The sequence below is a fragment of the Lytechinus variegatus genome, chromosome 2, assembly GCF_018143015.1.
Source record: "Lytechinus variegatus isolate NC3 chromosome 2, Lvar_3.0, whole genome shotgun sequence".
In the NCBI taxonomy this organism is placed as follows: Eukaryota; Metazoa; Echinodermata; class Echinoidea; order Temnopleuroida; family Toxopneustidae; genus Lytechinus; species Lytechinus variegatus.
Window position 1 is genome coordinate 22,466,790 of NC_054741.1, and position 19,622 is coordinate 22,486,411.

Consider the following 19,622-nt stretch of genomic DNA (forward strand, 5'->3'; position numbering starts at 1 on the left):
GTAAAACAAGTAATGGTATTTACGTCTGTTCCACATTTCAGGTTGCACATTTCACATTCTTGTGTCTTTCGTAGGGGTGCGATTGGAATGCCATTAATAGAATTGGAACCATTTGTACCATATTTTTTTGGAATGATTATCATTTTTTGTAATCAAATTGCTTCCTATAAATTATCCCCAACTGCAGAAGTAATCATTTTCCTCAAGAGTTAAAATGTGACTGGAAATGTCATTCAACAATTAAAAAAAACTAATTGATTCTCATCCTTGGCTTAGCACCATTTAACAGTCACTTACATTCAAATATTCATGTCAGTGGTATATTACCTGGGGAGCGTTTCACGAAAGGACTTGTCGGATGTTTTATCCGTTTTTACCACTATGGTAACGGTGCCTCTCAGCCAATCATTATCAAGGAAAGTTGTCAGATCTGACAACTTGTCGGACGAAAATGTTGATGAAACGCTATGGAATATTTACATTTGTCCAAGACAGAAGAACAACATTTATGGTATATTTCAATCAAGAATTGATGATAATTTGTTTTGTATATTAACATATGCTGGATACTATTTAGCACTCATAGAGACGTGACAACATGATAGTTTGACATACAGCTGAAGATTGATTTGGTTGGATGGGGGTAACATGGAGTTTGTTATGAAATCTTTTTATTATTTTTTTTTTCTTTCTTGCATGCTCATTTTATCAGACAGGGAGCATATCAACTACTTTATTGTCCTGTCATGTTTATTACCGCTCATGCAATTTATAGCTTCAAAACACTCTTAGACATTGCTTTTAGATTGATCAGTTATTGGGACTGTATCATTTTTATTCAAGCTATGTAGTTCATGCTTTTGTTTTATTTTTTTATGTTGTAAGTGATAAGAATACTCAGATAGATAATGAAGGTCTGGAATGGATGGCTTTATGTATTTGCTTATGTACTCACACACTATAACATTGATAATAGGAGTTTGATCACATGCTTTATCTCTCTTTTTAGTTGTTTAGTAATTTAGGCTACTTTTGTCATCCTGTTTTTCTTACATTTTATTTGGGATTAGTACAGTGATTGTTTTTAATGTGTTATGAAGTTTACTTTCTTTTATTCATATTTTTTAAGGTAATATTTCATATTATGATTATAAGTTAGATTTTAGTATCTTAATCATTGTTTTATTGGTATGGTACGGTATGAAAATGCTACCGATGCATATATTATTTCATATGTTCTTCGTTGTAGACTAGTGTGTTAGTTTTATTCATATTTTTGCATGTTATCTGATATTGCTTACATGTAATAGTCAAGTTCAATTTATTGGTAAAGTAGGATACTTTTGTAGGAACTATATTTCTCTTTATCTTTTTTAGGGGCATATTATTTTAATGATCAATAATATTTAGGTTTTTTTTTTATTTTTATGATTCATATTTTTTTTACATTTTTTTTTCTTTATAGAATGCTAGCATATACAGTACCCAGTTTGTTTGTGTTTTCTTTAATTTATTCATAAAGTACTGTGTTCTGAAAACCAGGATATTAAAATGCCAATCTTCATGATATTATATGAAAATCTTCACCATGTAAATGGATGAAAATGGATAGCACATATATGCCTGTATGCATTAGTCACAGAAATACTATTCTAGAAGTAGAAGTATACTTTTGGCATGTATTCAGTATTGACTGGTCTTGAGTCTGAGTTTAGTCTCATTTTTCCCCAAGTAAAAAAGGGGGTTAAAATAAGAGAGATCTCCCAAAATCATAAGACACAGGCAGTAAGATTTAAAGATTTGTCAAATTTATTATATCATTGCTGCATTCATATATGTATCATTCATTATATTTGGTTGAATCAAATAATTGAATGTATTCTTTCACATGATTGGCTTATTAACATCAAAGATTTCACCTGGTTTTTCAGAATACTTCATCCAGGAACAGCACTTGGTCATTCAAATACTGGTTACGTATGGAAAGGTCGTATTTTCTCAAGTAATTCATCAAACTCACAGTGGTTACTTTCACATTACAACTCTTGAACACAAAGGGGACTGATTGTTGCAGAAATTAAATTAGGTTACGATGGGCTTCTCCTTATGTGATGTACATGTTTGTTATATCATCGGGCTCTTAGATAATCTTGGTATCCATTACATTTCCAAATTTATTATACAGTATTGTATAGAGGGTGGGATTTTCAAAATGTCTTGTGTAAATTTAGATTATTGATGACATTCAGCTGAAATTAACCTTTTCTTTTTTGTTTATTCCAGAGGAATTTTGTCACTTTAGTTCTTTGAGAAAGACTAGATTACATTCATCCCTCTTTTCTCTCCCCCCCCCTCCCCCATTTGTTATGGCCAAAACACATCTTATCTTTTATGGAGCATATATGCCACTTGCCTAAGAGACTTAAGACTGCCCTTCATGTATGGTATGATAACATGAAAATGAAGCCCAATTTCTGCAAAGTCAATATCACCATGACATGTGTTTGCCACAAGTGTCTTGCTTGAGAATTTGGAGAGACAAGATTGAGGCTTTATGAAAAGTATTTTTGATATAGAGAAAAAAATTTGATGAGAATTTAATGAATGATTCGATTGTATCAATATTTACATAAATTATGTAAAAAGTATCATGTACAGTGGTCGCGTAAGCACTTGATGTAACTAGCTATGGTAACCATATCTGTTACAAAATGCAAATAAATGTTACATGTTCATAGAACATCAAGTTTTTCTATCTCCCTTGGTTGTTCTTGATCTCTTGTGTGTGGGGGGAGGGGGGGGGTATTAGCAAAACTAGAATAGTAAAAATGAATTAAAGTATAAGTGACTTTAAAGGACAAGTTTACCCCAATAAAAAGTTGATTTGAATGAAAAGAGAAAAATCCAACAAGCATAACACTGAAAATTTCATCAGAATCGGATGTAAAATAAGAAAGTTATGATATTTTGAAATTTCTCTTAATTTCACAAAACAGTTATCTGCACATCCTGGTCGGAATGCAAATGAGATGAGACTTCATCCTTTCACTATTTCTTTTATATTTTATTGTGTGAAATATGAAATATTCTTATTTTCTCATTGTCCTGTGAAACAATTTAATTCCTCCCTGAACATGTGAAATTAGCAATGCTGTATGATTTCATGGTTCAGAGAAGTTGCTCCTTATTTTCATATCAGTAAAAATTGAAATACCGGTATATTATATTGGATGGCTCAGAATGGAATACCAGAAATATTCCAAGAGTTCGGGAAAATATTCCAAGAATCACAGATGAGTGAAATATTGGCCCTAACGAGTGGAATATTTCTGGTATTTCATGACACAAAGCCATCCAATATAATCTATTCTACCACCCCCCCCCAAAAAGAGGGAGCAATTTGATTGAACGAAGACAGGCAAGATTCATTTTCCAAGTGTGTTGGAAATTGTGTTGCCATGGTAATAGCATAGGGCAGGGGTATAAGTAGTTGGTAGGCACCCTGTGATATAGATCTAGAATTGTAAGGCTAGATGAGATCAACATGAAAAGGGGCGAATCACAAATTAATCAAGAAACAAATCTGTGATTTGATATATTTTTTAAAAATACATTTCAATTGAATTCAATACATTGGATACTGCAACAGTAACAGAAAGGGGAAAAAAAGACGGTATAATACGTTCTTTTCTATTCTGAATTCCTATCTTCATAATTAAATGACATTAAATGATGCATTGGAACCCAAAATAAGTTATGAGGGCTATTAGATATGGGGAATGATTTACCATCGCCATATATTATATTTCTATTGAAGGACATACATAAGCACTCCTTTTTTACACCTCAATACTAGAATAATAGTAAACTGTTTTGTGAAAACCCTCCAGGCGCCAAGGAATCAATCTTAAAGAGTATTTTGCACGAGGAACCACAAATACTTCCTGACAACACAATTGCAAATCAAAATTGTGAATTAATAATAATCCTGGGTTTTTCTTCACTAAAATTAAGAAGCATTTGAAATGGATTTCCACAAATGAAAAATTCACTTTGCAACAATTAATTTCTCGTAAATAATCTGCACTCTCCCTTCAATTGGAGCTGCACATCAGAGGCTGATGTTGATGACTGGACTTTGTTCTTTCTGCCAGCAATGACAGATTATAATATAACAATACCAATAATAATAACAGGCATTTAAATAGTGCCATCTATCCAGAAATCATCCATTCTGAGACACATTGTTAATATCATTATTACCTCGGCATTAGCTCGAGCTGTCTCTCAGCGCTAAGTGCATTCAAGAAATTAATTCTGCCAGGCACCCCTAACCTCACCTGGGTTGAGTGCAGCACAATGGGGGTAAATTTCTTGTTGAACGAAAACACGCCATGGCTAGTATTCGAACCTATGTCCCTTTTGAAAGACCGGAGTCGTAACCACTAGACCACGACACCCCTACATATCAAATGTTCCTATGCTTATGACTTCTGTAAGCTGGAGAAATGGTTTATATTCTTGATCTTACTAAATCGATACCTGTCGTACAATCCTCCTCGTCTACTTGCAATACAAGAACACAGGCATGAAAAGTGTATGACAGAGAATCTTCTCTTCCCTAAAGTCAATATCTCTTTGTTCCACATCATGAAAATCCTGCATTAGATTTTATACATGTATGCTGCAACATGATTTTGAAGAGCACTTAGTGCTTAGTAACGCCATCAGAGTTGCCTAGCCGTGAATATGGCAAAAACGCAGAATTGCCTGAGAACAGTTATCAGAGCTGCCAACATGAGAAGGAACATTTCAGTATTTTTAAAGCTGAAAATCAGTATTTCGGTCAGGAAACCAGCATTTTCAAAAAATACCATAAGAACCACACATACAACTGAAACTTTAGAAATCTGTATTTTACATGAAACCATTAGTATTCTTCTCACTTTCAGTACTAAATACAGAAAATCAGTACTGCTTGGCAGCTCTGAGTTATTAGGTCATTCGCGATGCAGGGTATCCTTAACATTGTCCAACCACACTGTCTTGAGACTTGCACGATCTTCATGCACAAGGGCATCATCCATCCTTGTCACATGACATGCTTGAGAGAAGTCATCAACTGTCTGTATCTGTATCGGTGATCTCACTCTTTGCAGCCGGTAGCAAATCTCCCCAGTTGGTGTATCTGGCACAAAGATACATGTCTCTGATCAAGGAACAGAATTAAGACAAAATAACAAGATATTGATAAAAAAGGAAATACAAGCAACACCTGTTCACTGAAAAAATAAAACTATTAAAAGCTTTTACATGATTTCTTAACCCCCAAGCAATCTATATTAATGCTTAATAGTATCCAATAAATGTTTGCGTAATTGACAGCCAAAAATTCTCAATGTGTAAATTGAAATAGTACTTGTATTTATGTTGAAATGAACTACTATATCCCAACAGCTTTCCTGGGAGGTTCTTTCATAGGAGCAGTTCATAAAGATTGCCACCTCTTAAAGAATAATTGGAATTAGGCATGCTGAAATAAAGGTTGAAGTTAAAGATAAATTCCAGTTTTGGTAACGATCTCAAAATGACTTTACAGAATCTGATATAATGACCACCCAAGTGTCTGTTTGTATGAATAAAAAATATGTGCCAAAGGATCCTGGAAGAAATTGTGTAATTGCTGAGAAATAAGCAAAATAAGCGCGGATTCAGTCACTTCCGTCGGGTCTTTATTCCAGCAATAATAATACACTGTCGCACGTGTGCCTATCTGTGTTGGTAATCTTCAGTGTGAACGTTTTTCAGCGTAGATTTCAAGATTTCACAAAGTTAAGTTTATGTAACTGTACCAGATCTAGATCCTCATTGATATTCTGACAATTAAGCCTGGTTTTACAGACTTTCTCATGAAATCAGTGTTTACTGCAACTACTGGAATTTATCTTTGAATTTGCAAATGTTTATCTTTTGTACAGTTAAAACACCTTTTTTCAGAACATACCTCAAACAAAGGGAATCATTAGAGATACAATACAGTCATAATTTCCCAAGATATCAAGGAAAATCCTTGGCTCAAATTCTGGCACTCAATGTTCAATTCTTCATAAAGTCATGCACAAATTCAAGGACAGCTTCATGAAACAGACCCCTGTGTTATGTACATAAGAGATCTCTCAATCTGCTCCCTATGCATGAAGTCCAGGATAGAAGAGGCATAACCTTGTTTTTTTATATATACAATATTTTTTGATGGTTTCTTGTCAATTCGAGGGTGCTGATTACGAATCTGAATGATGCCACTCGTGTAACCTTGAGCATTTTCCGCAAATTGGCAAAATCCAATATGGCCGCCAAAATATGCAAATTACCCATGAAAATCATAAAATTGTCCGCACATTGGCTGTGAAATGCATGAAATTGTGTGGCAGGAGTGAAATACAGTCTTAAAAAATAATTTTTGACAAAATATTTATTTTCCTGATATTCAAAATGGCCGCCATAGGCCATTGTTTACACTACCATGTACAATATGAATAGGGAAAACTAATTTTCACAAAAATGAGCACTAAACTGCAAAAATCGCGATGTATGAACGAAGTAATATATGCAAATCACCATTACTAACGAGATATATAATTTGTAATGTCATATATGGGAAAATTGCAGTATTTTGATATCTAAAATAGCCGCCACTGGCCCAAACATTATTGCGTACAATTGCAATGGGGGCCAAAAAATTCTCAAGAGTGATCTCTAAAATGCTTATTATGAAGATTAAACAATTGGAATACTGACTATAAACATAATTATTAACGAAATATATTATAAATATGCTATGTATGTGGTAAATGTGGTATTTTGATATTCGAAATGGCTGCCAAATGCCCTAAAAGTATTATACACAATGAGAAATGGGAAAAAAGAAATCACAAGATTGAGCGCTAAAATGCATAGATATGTGATAAATTAATTGGATATTGTCTAAAAACGTATTTTCTAACGAAAAATATCATTCAGGTTTCAAGTTTGTGTTAAATACTGTATTTCGACTTTCAAAATGGCCGCCATCGACATTAACCTTATTATGTACATTGCAAAGTGGGAAACCAATATTCACAGGAGTGAGCACCATAAATGCACGTAATAGTGATCTATGAGTAAAATATTGTCTGAAAGCATCATTTCTATTAAGATATATCATTTATTCTGCCAGTTAGGTGATAAATACGGTTATTTTAAAGTCAAAATGGCCGCAGCTACAGTCTCTTACGGTATTATACACAATATGAATGGGAACAAATCATTTGAACAGAATTTGGCTTTGCTTGGTCAAATGGTGATGTATGAGTGGAATATTGTCTGAGAACATGATTTATAACAAAATATATAATATCTTATGTAATTTAGGTGATAAATACTGTATTTCAACATTCAAAATGGCTGTCATATGCCCTTTTTGTGAACATCATTTGTCTCCACCCAAATTGTATGTATACGATAAGTGCTTATGGTGGCCATTTTCAATTTAAAAATGCAGCATTTATCACCCTAATTACACAGCATTATGATATATCTAGTTAGAAAACATGGTTTTAGACAATAATTCACCTTTACATCACAATTCACAATTACATGCAATATTTAGAGTCAAGCAAAGCCAAATTCTGTCAAAATTATATGTCCCATGTTACAATGTATACAATACTTTTAGGACCTATGGCAGCCATTTTGGATTTCAAAGTACAGCATTTATTACCTCCACCATGCCCACGACCAATATGTGATGTATTCAGTTAGAAATAATGTTTAAGATGAAAAATCTTTACCCGTACATCACAGTTATATGCAATTTATGATTCTCACTCTTGTGAAAATTAGTTTCCCTGTTCGCATGTTACATAATTTATTTAGGGCTTGTAGAGGTTATTTTGAATGTCAAAATACAGTATTTATCACCTGTATGGTAGAAGAAATGCGATGATTAAAAAAAAATGTTTTCAAATAACGTTTTACTCATACAACAGGATTACATGTATATGGATGTCATAGTCAAGCAAATCCAAATTCTCACAAAATTATATGTCCCAATTCACATTGTAGATAATACTGTTAGGGCCTATAGGGGCCATTTTGAATTTCATAATACAGTATTTATCTCATGCATGACAAAAGAAATGATATGTCTTGCTATAAAACACGTTGTCAGACAATATTTTATTCATAGATCACAATTACATGCATTTTTTGTTTCTTACTCGTGTGAAAATTAGTTTCTCTATTCGCATTGTACATGATTAATATGGGGGCTATGGCGGCCATTTTGAATTTCAAAATACAGCATTTACCACATAAATGGCATTTTTACAATTATGTTTTTAGTCAGTATTCCACTCGTTTATCTTAATAATCTGCATTTTAATGCTCAATCATGTCATTTTTTTGGCCCCGGCCATTGCCATTGTACATAATACTCTTTGGGCCAGTGGCGGCTATTTTAGATATCAAAATACAGCAATGTTCCAATATTTGACATAATAAATAATATATCTCATTAGTAATGATGATTTGCATATATTGTTTCGTTCATACATCGCGATTTTTGCAGTTTAGTGCTCATTTTTGTGAAAATTAGTTTTCCTATTCATAATGTACATGATAGTGTATACAATGGCCTATGGCGGCCATTTTGAATATCAGGAAAATAAATATTTTGTCAAAAATTATTTTTAAGACTGTATTTCACTCCTGCCACACAATTTCATGCATATCACAGCCAATGTGCGGACAATTTTATGAGTTTCATGGGTAATTTGCATAATTTGGCGGCCATATTGGATTTTGCCAATTTGCGGAAAATGCTCAAGGTTACACGAGTGGCATCATTCAGATTCGTAATCAGCACCCTCGAATTGACAAGAAACCATCAAAAAATATTGTATATATAAAAAAACAAGGTTTGGTCAATTTTCAATGGGGCCTATCCTGGACTAATATTTCTTTCTTCCCCACCCTCTTTATCCCCCCCTCTCTCTCTCTCTTTCTGCCTTCTATCTGCCTTTCTCTGATTGTCTGTATCCCCCCCCTCCCCTTCAGCTCCCCCTTTTCTCTCTGATTACTTGACTGATCTTCATATTACTCACTTGCTATGTTTAGACTTTGTGAACACAGCTTCCCTAAGACTCCCATCGTTGCAGCAGAGACGGCATATTACATGACGAGACTTCTTAAGCACTGGTTTGACAACTCTGGGCCAATCTGAAATAAAATCAAGATTGAACACTCAATGATCTGAAAAAATAAAAGATACAAACATAATCCTAATCTTAAAAAAACATCTAAGAATTTTAAAGAATAACTTTTTACAAAATTTTGTTAATTATTACGTTTGTAATCTTATACTCCAGTTTTTGCAATAGATTTGACATTGATATACAAAATTTGAGGGAAATAATAAGGAAATAGAAATAGATACACATCAATTTTGGATAATTTCATAAAATGAATGACAAAAACATCTTTGTGATTAAAAGGGGTACATTGCAACACTCAAAAGGATGTGAGGAGATGAACCTGGGAAACAGGGCGGTATAAAAACATCATCAAACATGTACTTCCCGAACCTTACTTTATGTTTGAGTTTCAAAACTAGGTTAACATAATACAATGACCTTGATGTCATTCACAAGCTCAACATGGAAAAACAAATCAACTGACTCATTGGCCCGTATTCTGAAGTCAGGTTTAACTTAGACTCGGGTTTAAAGTTGTCGTTTAAGTATGGCGAGCCAATTGTCACATAAATCACTAACAGTAGAGACATCATACTTCAGCTCATTTGGCTCTTAAATCATTCATAATTGTCTAGGAAGTATAAAACAATTATTGGCTTCACCATCAATGAATCAGGAAAGAGCACAGTAAACATAAGAAACATACAACTTAATAAAAAATTTGATACGTTTGGCTTCCCATACTTAAACCACAACTTTAAACCTGAGTTTAACTTAAACCCGACTTCAGAATACAGGCCATAAAGTCAAACTTGCATGAGATAAACCTGATGTAATGGTTTCAAATTTACAAGTAACTAACTATCCATGACTAAAAAACAGGGGGGGCACCAGACAATTAAAGAGGAGTTTTATGAACATCTCTGATGTCTTGCTTCTACGCAAAGTTTGGCAGCTGAGGTAGACCTATGATTAAGATTGAGTGTAAATCTATTAACTTACTATGAGCATCGATTCTGGGCCCTTTCTTGAGTATCAGATATGTGAACCTCTCAGTGTCGGCTGCAGTTGATCTCTTACCAGAAAACTGAGTCAAGGGTTGATAGGTTTGTTCAAAGTTACATGGTACACCATTGCTTTCTTGTAGTCTAGGGCACGGGTCATCATGGGAACACTGTCACAAGAAATAAGACATATTTAAAGATTTCAATATCCTACAGGTTATGATCCACCAGACAGGAAGACCTGCTCATAAAATAAATCTATATCTGGTGTTTGATACTTCCTTGGTTTTTCAAGTAATCATGTATGCGAGCATAGAATCTGTAATGTATTATGTGTTTTTACTTCATTGTGTGTGCATGGACAGTGTGTGTACTTTTGTTTCAATTTAAAATTCATGATTTGCAGCCCAATGGCCAGATTAATTGTGTACAATTAATCAATTACCATGTTTGGCGTTCAACAATCTAAGGGCTAGAGCTATGTCAATCTGGTGCTGCAACAGTCGCTGCCGGGCCCATGATTAAGTGGGCAAAATGAATTTTCAGAGTATTTTTATTTCAGATTTCATTTCGAACAATAAAATATGGATATTCATATTTATTCATTTCTAATAGACTCATTACATATTTCAAACAACAAAAACTGAAATAAGAAATATGAAGTCAATAAGGCATGATTATTTAAGCAATGGAAAATGAATAGACATTAGATAAAACATCATGAAAATGAGGAATCTACAAATGGTGGATTGGACCACAGATTATCCCTTCTTCGTATTTCTCATGAACTGAAATGAATCAAAGTAACAGAATACATCCTCGTCTCAGAGCTTAGGTTTCGATATATTAAGGCAAGACAAGTTTATATTGGGGAACATTCAATATTACAGTCCTAATAGGAAAAATCAAACAAGGCAAAAAAATATCTAAGGTCTTTGAAGGGTGCAATGAAGCCAATCAGTAAGTTATATACGGCTATGGCCTTCACGCCCTTACATTAATTGAAAGGCTACCCCACTCCTTACGAATGGTCTGCAACCCAATTTGGGAATATAACGTTGATAAGTTTGATGCAAATATTGACACATGGAACATGTTACTGTGAAAATTATTGTACCAATACTTATGTACATTCTGCGACTATGCTACCATCCTTATCAGAAATAAAGCGAATATTGAATATCTAGTCATAATGACGTCATACAAATCGTATGATTGACTATGATTTAAAACTAATTTGGCATTTACTCCAAAGTATAGGCTTGCAATCATCCAAAATTGTTATATCAGAATTCTTACAGTTAATTTGAAGCTCAGATAAAGAAAATACTTTTCATTCACATTTTCAGAAAATGCGCAAAATAAAATTTGTCTAAAATCAGATTGTGGACCAGTCGTAAGGAGTGCAGAGGCCTCAAGACCTGTTAGTCTTTAGAGCAATGTAGGTCTGAAACACTTACCGGCGCGAATACATAGCCACCTCTTTGATCAATCTGAGGTTTGAGTCTGTCATGAAACTGATTCTCTGAGTCTTCAGTATTAGAATCTTCCTCAGTCTGATCATGGCTCTTCTTTTGAAAAAGAGAATGATAGAAATAAAGAAAAAAGAGGGAGAAAATGAGGCCAAGGAAAGAAAAAGTGAGATGGAAAATAGTTTGTGGTAAACAGAATAAAGGTTAAAATCTTCATTCATGACCCAGTTTCTCGACTACGAAATTCCTGGATGTACAACTCCACTTCTGGATGAAAATCATTTGAAACTTTTACTTGGTTATCATGGCATCTTTTGAAAGCATGAAATAAGTACCAGAATATTAATACATTAAGACTCGTAGAAGACACTGAACCGCTGTTTCCTACCTCAGCAACAAGTTCTTTCAAGTTTCTTCTTATCATAATGACTGATATGATTACAAGGTTAGATCCAACATTATAATTCTCTCCTTACCATCATAAGGATAGCATCTCTTGCCTCCATAAGAGCCAAGTAGCTTTCATAGCTGCCATTCTCTATCAAGACCAGGTAATCATCTGTCAGTTTCCATAATGATCGTACAGTATTGACTCTGTCTTGGAATGAAGGTAGCTCAAGCAGGGAGTATGCTGATACTGTCATACTGTATCGTGCCTGGAAAAAAATTAAAGGTTAAAATAAACAAATATATCAGGATTTGAGAAAGTATAGTGGAATTATTCATCTGAGGTTGGTCTGGAATTTTTGTTTAGTTTTGTCAGTCCAACCGAGGATTAATAATTCCCACTATGCTTTCGAAGGAAATTTCTGATATATTTGTTTTACATCCTACTTTAGAATTTAGAACCAAAATCATTGCGCTAAGCTTGCAGAGTCCAGCTACTTATGTTGAATGACCCACTTTTCCCCCATCACGGGACTTGCCGGGAGAGACACAGCTCACTGACCGGTGCACCCTAGAGTTAAGCTGAATATCAATTTTTCTGAAATAATGACGTCAAAATATTGGTATAGAGAAAAATATATCTAGGTCTGACATCCCGCAACATTGTAGTTAAAATGTATTTGGTTACATGGTATTTGAACCAATCACTACACAGGATTAATCTATGTAGGATATAAATATCAATGGATGAGGTTAAGGATGAGGGTGAGTCATAAAATACATCACTCAAGTAAGGCATGCTCATGCATAATCTGTTTCTTAAAACTCTTTTTGTAACAAATTTGCAATAATTTTTTAAAGCTACTAAAATCATTCAATTTGATTGGCTAATATATAATTGGTTATAGAAATTAGGCATTTGTTATTCTAACAAGTCTTTACGAAACGAGACCCAGTAGAGGTCTAGACCAGAGATGTAAATCATACATACCCTGAGAGAGACTGGCATGAAGTATCTGAAGTAGACATTCGGAATGAGGAGCTCCTCCTTGCCAGCTGAAACCTGGAGTAATCTTTCTGAGAGTTGATGCATCGCCTTGGAAACCTCTACCAGGTAGTACTCTTTGACAGATTCTCCCCATGTACTGTGGGCTGCCCTGAAATATCATTGGTTTATTGATTTAAGAATGGAAAGCACAATAAAAAACATGGGAATGTAAATAATATCATTTAAAAATATTAAAAAATTGAAGAGCTTGACAGCATGAAACAATTATATTTCCAACCAGTTCATAAATACATACTAAAACAACTGATAATATTGGGTCATACTGCAGTAACATTATTGGAATTATTGAAGAGTGGTTTCTTAATCTTTGCAAAACTTGCTTTTCTTGGTACATTTAAAAAGAGTGGTTTTGAGAAAGGCATATTTCATGACTTATACTTTTTGTACTGGTCAACACTTCTTTTGAAGAGATTTACCTTTTGCCTTTTAATGAAGCCCCATCGGTTGTAAAGAATAAGCCATGTACTTTCACTTTCACTAGTTGTATGCATGAATATACCAGTTCAATTTAATTATCTGTAGGTGATAAAATTTGATTTCATATAAATATATTTGAATGTAGTTACCATGTTGTAGTACCAAGCCCGGATCCAAAATCAAGGATGCTTGAAGGTACATAACCTGGATCACCTCGTTTGATCTGACATAGGATAAAAAACAATAACAATTATGATCAAACAAGAATGAAAAGAAAACACATCAAATTGTAATATCAACACAGAGAACAACAAGAAGAAATGAATACATAACATTTACATAAGTATGTTCTGATGTGATAAAAGAAAACACAAGGTAGGCCTATGTTTGATGCATAATTTTGTTACTAAAGATGTTTGCTATTCATCTGCATAAAAGGGGCTTCTTTAAAAATTCAATTGGAGACTTGATATACATGATATAAATGATATACATGAAATTGCCTCTTATGCTCAATATAAATTTTATTAATGGGACACAATTACTTGTATTTGCTAATGCATTCTTGATTAGATAAATTTCTGATGATGGTTAAAATGAAGCATAACGTATATGGGTGAATTCCACGTACCTCGTTTAGAACTCTGGACAAAACAGCATAGTTAGGGGGCATCCTTGCAAGCATATATGCTAAGCTTTTCACATCATCATACCTAGTATTAGTGAAATGAACGAGAATTAATTGCAGTGATTGATCTCAATAACCTTGTTCTCTAATACAAGATATATCCCCACCCCTTCACAATTTCATTCTTGAAAAGAAAATGAATCCCTTTTTTCATGAATAATACGCTCCCAAAAGAGAATAACAAATGTGAACTCCTCCTGCCAAGAATAAGACGTTTAAAAGAGGGAGATTTATCGCAAAGAAGATTTGAAAGGAAATGGTTCCCAAACTAGTGTCATGGGAGGAATCTTAAGAAGTCTTGTAAAATTCATACATTTTTAGCCAAGAAAATACAAGCAAGACTTGGAACTAATTCCCTATTTTTCTATATTTTAATCAAACAAGACAGACCGCACTGTGATAATGTCAACCTCTTGTGTCATCTTCATTAGCCAGAAAGTCAGAGAGTTTCTATGCATCTTCCTGCGTGCATATTGTTATCACTTATCCTCACATTCATAATAGACAATACAATGCAGGAAAGTTGCTCTGATGAATACATTGTGGCTTGATAGTGGGATTTAATGGCCCTTTCTCTTGCATCCCAAAATGTTTTATCTGTTATGTGAGAATATAGGATTCCTGTATGAAAGATGCAGTTCTGTCGTAAAAATATGTCCCTTCAAGAATCCAAAGGAAAATGAACCACAAACTTTAGCCTTTACCAGAAATTGTTTAATGAAAAATAGACAAGTAATTGATCAATATTGGATCTCCCAAAATGCTAATTGTAATGAAAGAACAGCTCAAAATTGAAAAAATTCTATGGGTTAACATTTTTTGATAAAGAATTTCCCTTTTTCTTGCATCATTTTAAAAGTCACACGATTCTTACTCTATTGACTGCCATTTATAGAGGTTTCTTCTCAGGTTTTTCATCACATGTTGTATCTTTCTTTTTCCCTCTTGAGGAAACAGCTGGCTCTTGACGTCATCAGCATCTATATCTGGTTTATGGGGAGAGAAAGCAAAACGAAATCACCCATTAATTTAGAATCTACAACTTTGACACTTTGCATTATCCTCTATCAATCTTAAATAGTATGGTTATTTCATACCGATGTCTAATCAGTTTGATACATTCAATACAAGGGTCCCACAATCAATAATCCATTTTATTGTTCCAAATAGAAATCTGAAATGAAACAGAAATTCTCTGAAAATTCTTTTTGCCCAATTGATTGTGGGCCTGGCAGCCATAATGCAGCCCCAGGTCGACCTTACTCTATCCCTTCAACCATTGAACACCAAACAAGGTAGCAGCACCTCCCACCTTTTAATGTCTTTTGGTCTAACGCAACCGGGAATTGAACTCCCGACCTCCTGGTGAATGAAAAATGTTATAATCTATTAAAATCCTTGTACATGATTGGTTTATAATAACATTGTCAGTCAAGGTCAATGATAGGACACTTCATGAAAATGCTCCCTATGACTCACCTTCTAGTCCAATTTCCTCAGAGAAATGCCGAGCTGCTGCTCTTAATTCAGACTCTTCTACAGGTCTCTTACGACTGCTCAAATAGTTAGACAATCTGGTTGCTTCAGGAATAAGATTACGAATAGTCAGACCTATAGGAAACACAGAGATTTAATCTTACTTTGGTCTTTGATATTCATTCAGTGTTTAGTTTTTAAATTCATAATTAACACAATTTTAGATGAGGTCAGTTCTCTCCATGTGAATTTGAAGAATTAATCAAGATATTCAACTTCTTTCAAATGGGAGAGCTAGTGCCTATCAATCAATCTGTGCATTTCATCATGCATCAACATTCATTGTCATGAGAGGCTTGAGGGCTAACCACTTTTTCAGGTATCACTGGTCACAGGTGAGAATTGAAATACAAATGAAATGTTTAACTGTCTTTGTCTGAACAGTGAACCACAAGCACAGGGAATAATGAGGATAACTCAGTAGAGATCCCGGTAAAACTGTGATGAAACTGGAACTAGATGACATTATTTTTAGGTTTGTGTTTTAGGTTTATTTCATTTTTGAGGTTTGGTATGATATGGTTTAATATTTGATTGTATACTACCCTACTAAATAAACTCATTCATTACCTAACTGCATGTCTGTCACTACTTGACATCAGGATTCATTTTTTAATGAGGTATTCAAACATGAATATAATGTAAGTCTGAAGATACCTCCATGATCTTGCACCTACCGTCTAGGACTGATGCAATATTGTTTGAGAGAACATCAGGAAGCTTGATGGTTTTCATCTGCCGTACCCCTGCATGACGTCGGTGACTTGTAGCCTTTGTATCCAAAGACCAGTTAGTTCTGCTTTCTTTTGATTCATGTTTCTCTTCATGGAAAGTAGAAAGGACCTGGATAATAAAGTCAATAGAAAAACACCATAAACAGTTATAAACTTGCTTGTGGAGGACAAGAACTGAAAGGTAAGATGTGTTTTATTTCAAAAATCAATAGCTCAGGTTATAAACTTGGGCTAGTTTTCCTGCTTAGATTGTTGCTTTCACTTTTTAAAGATCCTAGCTACACTCTGGATCCAAGAGAAATGAAGAGTAGATATAAGAATGTCTAGATGTCTTAATTTTATCATCTTAATGCTATTATTTTAATACTGATTATATTGTGTGTTATTTCAAACATAGACTTCTATACATTCCTGGCTGTCTACATGTATATCCTTTTTAACATCATCCTAAAACACAGATATCAGAAATAATCAATATACATGTAGCCTACACAAACTTACTCAGCTCCTTCTACTTCACTAATATATGGCCTATGCAAACAGAGTGATCTTGAAGACAGCTTGCTTCAAGCAAGATAATTGGCAAATTTGCAATCTTTTCTTTAAAAAAAAACAACTTTGATAAGTGAATTTCTTGTTTTCCCACAATTTTCTTGAGATGTCAAAAACAAATATCATATGGTTGTAGGCCTATATCAAGTCAGGTCCAATAAAAATGTTATTTCAATGACTGAATTGCAGTCAATAATCTGACTGCTAATAAAAAAAACTACATCACTATGTATCTCCTAGTATGGGATCTTAATAATTATCATTCACTCTCCAACTAAAAATAAAAAGAACTGATTTTTTTTATCTAACTAATGTACATTTTTTTTATCAGTCTATATCACACATTAACAGGACAGCATAAAAACAAAGAAAAAAATATAAAAAGTCAAAAATTTTGTGAAAAAATTATAAAGAAAGAAAAATAAAAAGACCCAAGGAATTTTCAGGGAGCAAAGAACAGTAAGTTAAAATAAAAATGAATAAAGAAAAAAAGAGGTCTGAGGACCGAAAATGATGAACAAATGGGACATAGAAATAAACTTAGAAGAAAGAAAGAACAAAGGTAGAAAAGGACAAGAAAGGAGAAAATAAACACCTAAAAGGAGAAAGAAAAAGTCTAAGTTTAAAGAAATAATATCAATAAGAAAATCAAGCTTAAAAAGGAGAAAGCAGAAAAATATGTAAGAAAGTGAGAGAAAAAAAGGGGCAAAAATGACCCCTCCAACTGCTGCTGCATGGGTGAGGGAATTGTGGAGAATTGCTTTCAAATTTGGCTTTATTTTATAGGGTGGTGTGAAGGTGCAATGACTCCTGACAAACACATCAACTTATTTATAGGGCACCTGTGTATTTAAAGGGGAGGTTCACCCTGACAAAAAGTTTTTTTGTAAAAATAGCAGAAAAAATAATAAAAATATCAGTGAAGGTTTGAGGGAAAGTCCATCAAAGATTAAGAAAGTTATATTAGAATTTAAAGTTTTTTTTATTTGTGATCCCGGAGATCTACAGCAGGTTGCTGCATTGTTGTATAAATAATTTTAAGAGCACAAAGCACTTCCTCAGAGTAGAATAGGTATCGGGTGGCGATACAATACGATTACACATTCAAAAGAGAGAAGAGAGAAAGGAGGTACGAGAGATGTGGATTTTGTGCAGGAAGAGTAAGAGTTACACGTTATATAAAATCCATAAATTTCAATTTTCTATGGTTCATGGGGTGACTCATGCTTTTATTTCTTTAAGGAGTGGGTGATGCATGTGAAAAGATTTGTCTATTGATATACTGAAGGCACAAATTCACAATGAAGCCTAAAGCCTAAAATACCAAGTCAATATTGTTGTGGGAAGTACCTCGCATATCATGACGTCGAACTCGAAGATCAAAATCTTAAAATTCTAATAACTTCTTTAATCTTTCATATTTTTTTGCTGCATACGTGTGGCTCAAGTCAAGTGAAAAAGATATATTTTTTTTTATGGGCAGTGTATACAGCCACACGCGTGTGTCTTTACCATCCAGCCACACGCGTGTGGTTATATCCAGAACACCCATCTGTGGATACCGCCACACGCCGCCAGTAATAACAGTAAAACACGTACCGCGGTATGTAGGTCTGACCGTCTATATCACGATCAAAATAACCTAATTTATTCATTAAATTCTTACATTCTAAACCCCTTTGATTTCTTTATGACTTTAAATCGTTTCAATTTCATTCTCACCGTCTTCTTTCCTTGCTTTTCTTGTCTTTTTACAAAAGGCCGCCTGTTAAATAGCAAATTTCCACACTTTTTCTACTTGTGTCGATTCTCTACTGAATCTAGGCTATGTGCGCGTACGTACGAAACCCAAACTGTGTATGTCTACTATACTACTGCGCTGCGCTAACGCTGTATGGGTCTGCCACCACGAAGGAAGCCAGAATCGACACAAGTAGAAAAAGAGAATTTGCTGTTAAACAGACGACCGTTTGTAACAAGACAAGAAAAGCAAGGAGAGAAGACGTGAGAATGAAATTGAAACGATCTAAGGATATCAAAAGGGTTTAGAATGTAAGAATTTAATGAAGAAATGAGGTTATTTTGATCGTGATATAGACGGTCAGACAGACATACGTGTTTTACTGTTATTACTGGCGGCGTGTGGCGGTATCCACAGATATGTGTTCTGGATATAACCACACGCGTGTGGCTGGATGGTAAAGACACACGCGTGTGGCTGTATACACTGCCTTTTTTATAACGTACGCGTCTATCTACATCAGCATATTCAACATGTGGGACTAGCTGACATATTTCAATCAGAATTTAGTCTATATTACTATCATGACTATCGTTACTTTTGTTCTAGGAAAAAGATGTAGGTTGAATCTTGATCAATCCTTGACTTTACCTTTTTCAAACATGCCATTCTCCTTTCCTTGAGAGCCAGGATATGCTGTAGGCAATGATATCTAGGTGTTGTCAGCATGGTGCACTTTGAGCTCATGGGAGCTGCCATCTTGAATTGCATGATGATACGAAGACTGTA

The 19,622-nt window shown here is 34.2% G+C and overlaps 1 protein-coding gene across 2 annotated transcripts; it reads right to left on the reverse strand.

Moving 5' to 3' along the window:
* Positions 1–4,889: 4,889 nt before the first annotated feature.
* LOC121407586 (methyltransferase-like protein 17, mitochondrial) lies at positions 4,890–19,604 on the reverse strand. 2 transcript variants are annotated; one of them, XM_041598730.1, is made up of 12 exons: positions 19,485–19,604; positions 16,484–16,649; positions 15,750–15,881; positions 15,145–15,256; positions 14,214–14,295; positions 13,732–13,805; positions 13,088–13,253; positions 12,186–12,365; positions 11,698–11,805; positions 10,236–10,407; positions 9,144–9,258; positions 4,890–5,209 (listed from the first exon to the last, which is right to left on the reverse strand). In XM_041598730.1, exons 1-12 carry the CDS (start codon positions 19,602–19,604, stop codon positions 5,119–5,121), a joined length of 1,518 nt encoding a protein of 505 aa, XP_041454664.1. In that variant the 3' UTR covers positions 4,890–5,118. The 2 variants fall into 2 exon arrangements, with proteins under 2 accessions (XP_041454664.1, XP_041454663.1); XM_041598729.1 differs by having other exon boundaries at positions 11,698–11,808.
* Positions 19,605–19,622: the final 18 nt, after the last annotated feature.

What these genes read in the sequence shown, in the direction of transcription:
- LOC121407586 (XM_041598729.1), bottom strand. Translation starts at nt 19,604, where the DNA reads ATGCAATTCAAGATGGCAGCTCCCATGAGCTCAAAGTGCACCATGCTG. An exon ending in GAATGGCATGTTTGAAAAAG is followed by an intron (nt 16,650 to 19,484) that starts GTAAAGTCAAGG and finishes TTTATTATCCAG; the next exon opens with GTCCTTTCTACTTTCCATGA. An exon ending in TGTCCAGAGTTCTAAACGAG is followed by an intron (nt 13,806 to 14,213) that starts GTACGTGGAATT and finishes ATCCTATGTCAG; the next exon opens with ATCAAACGAGGTGATCCAGG.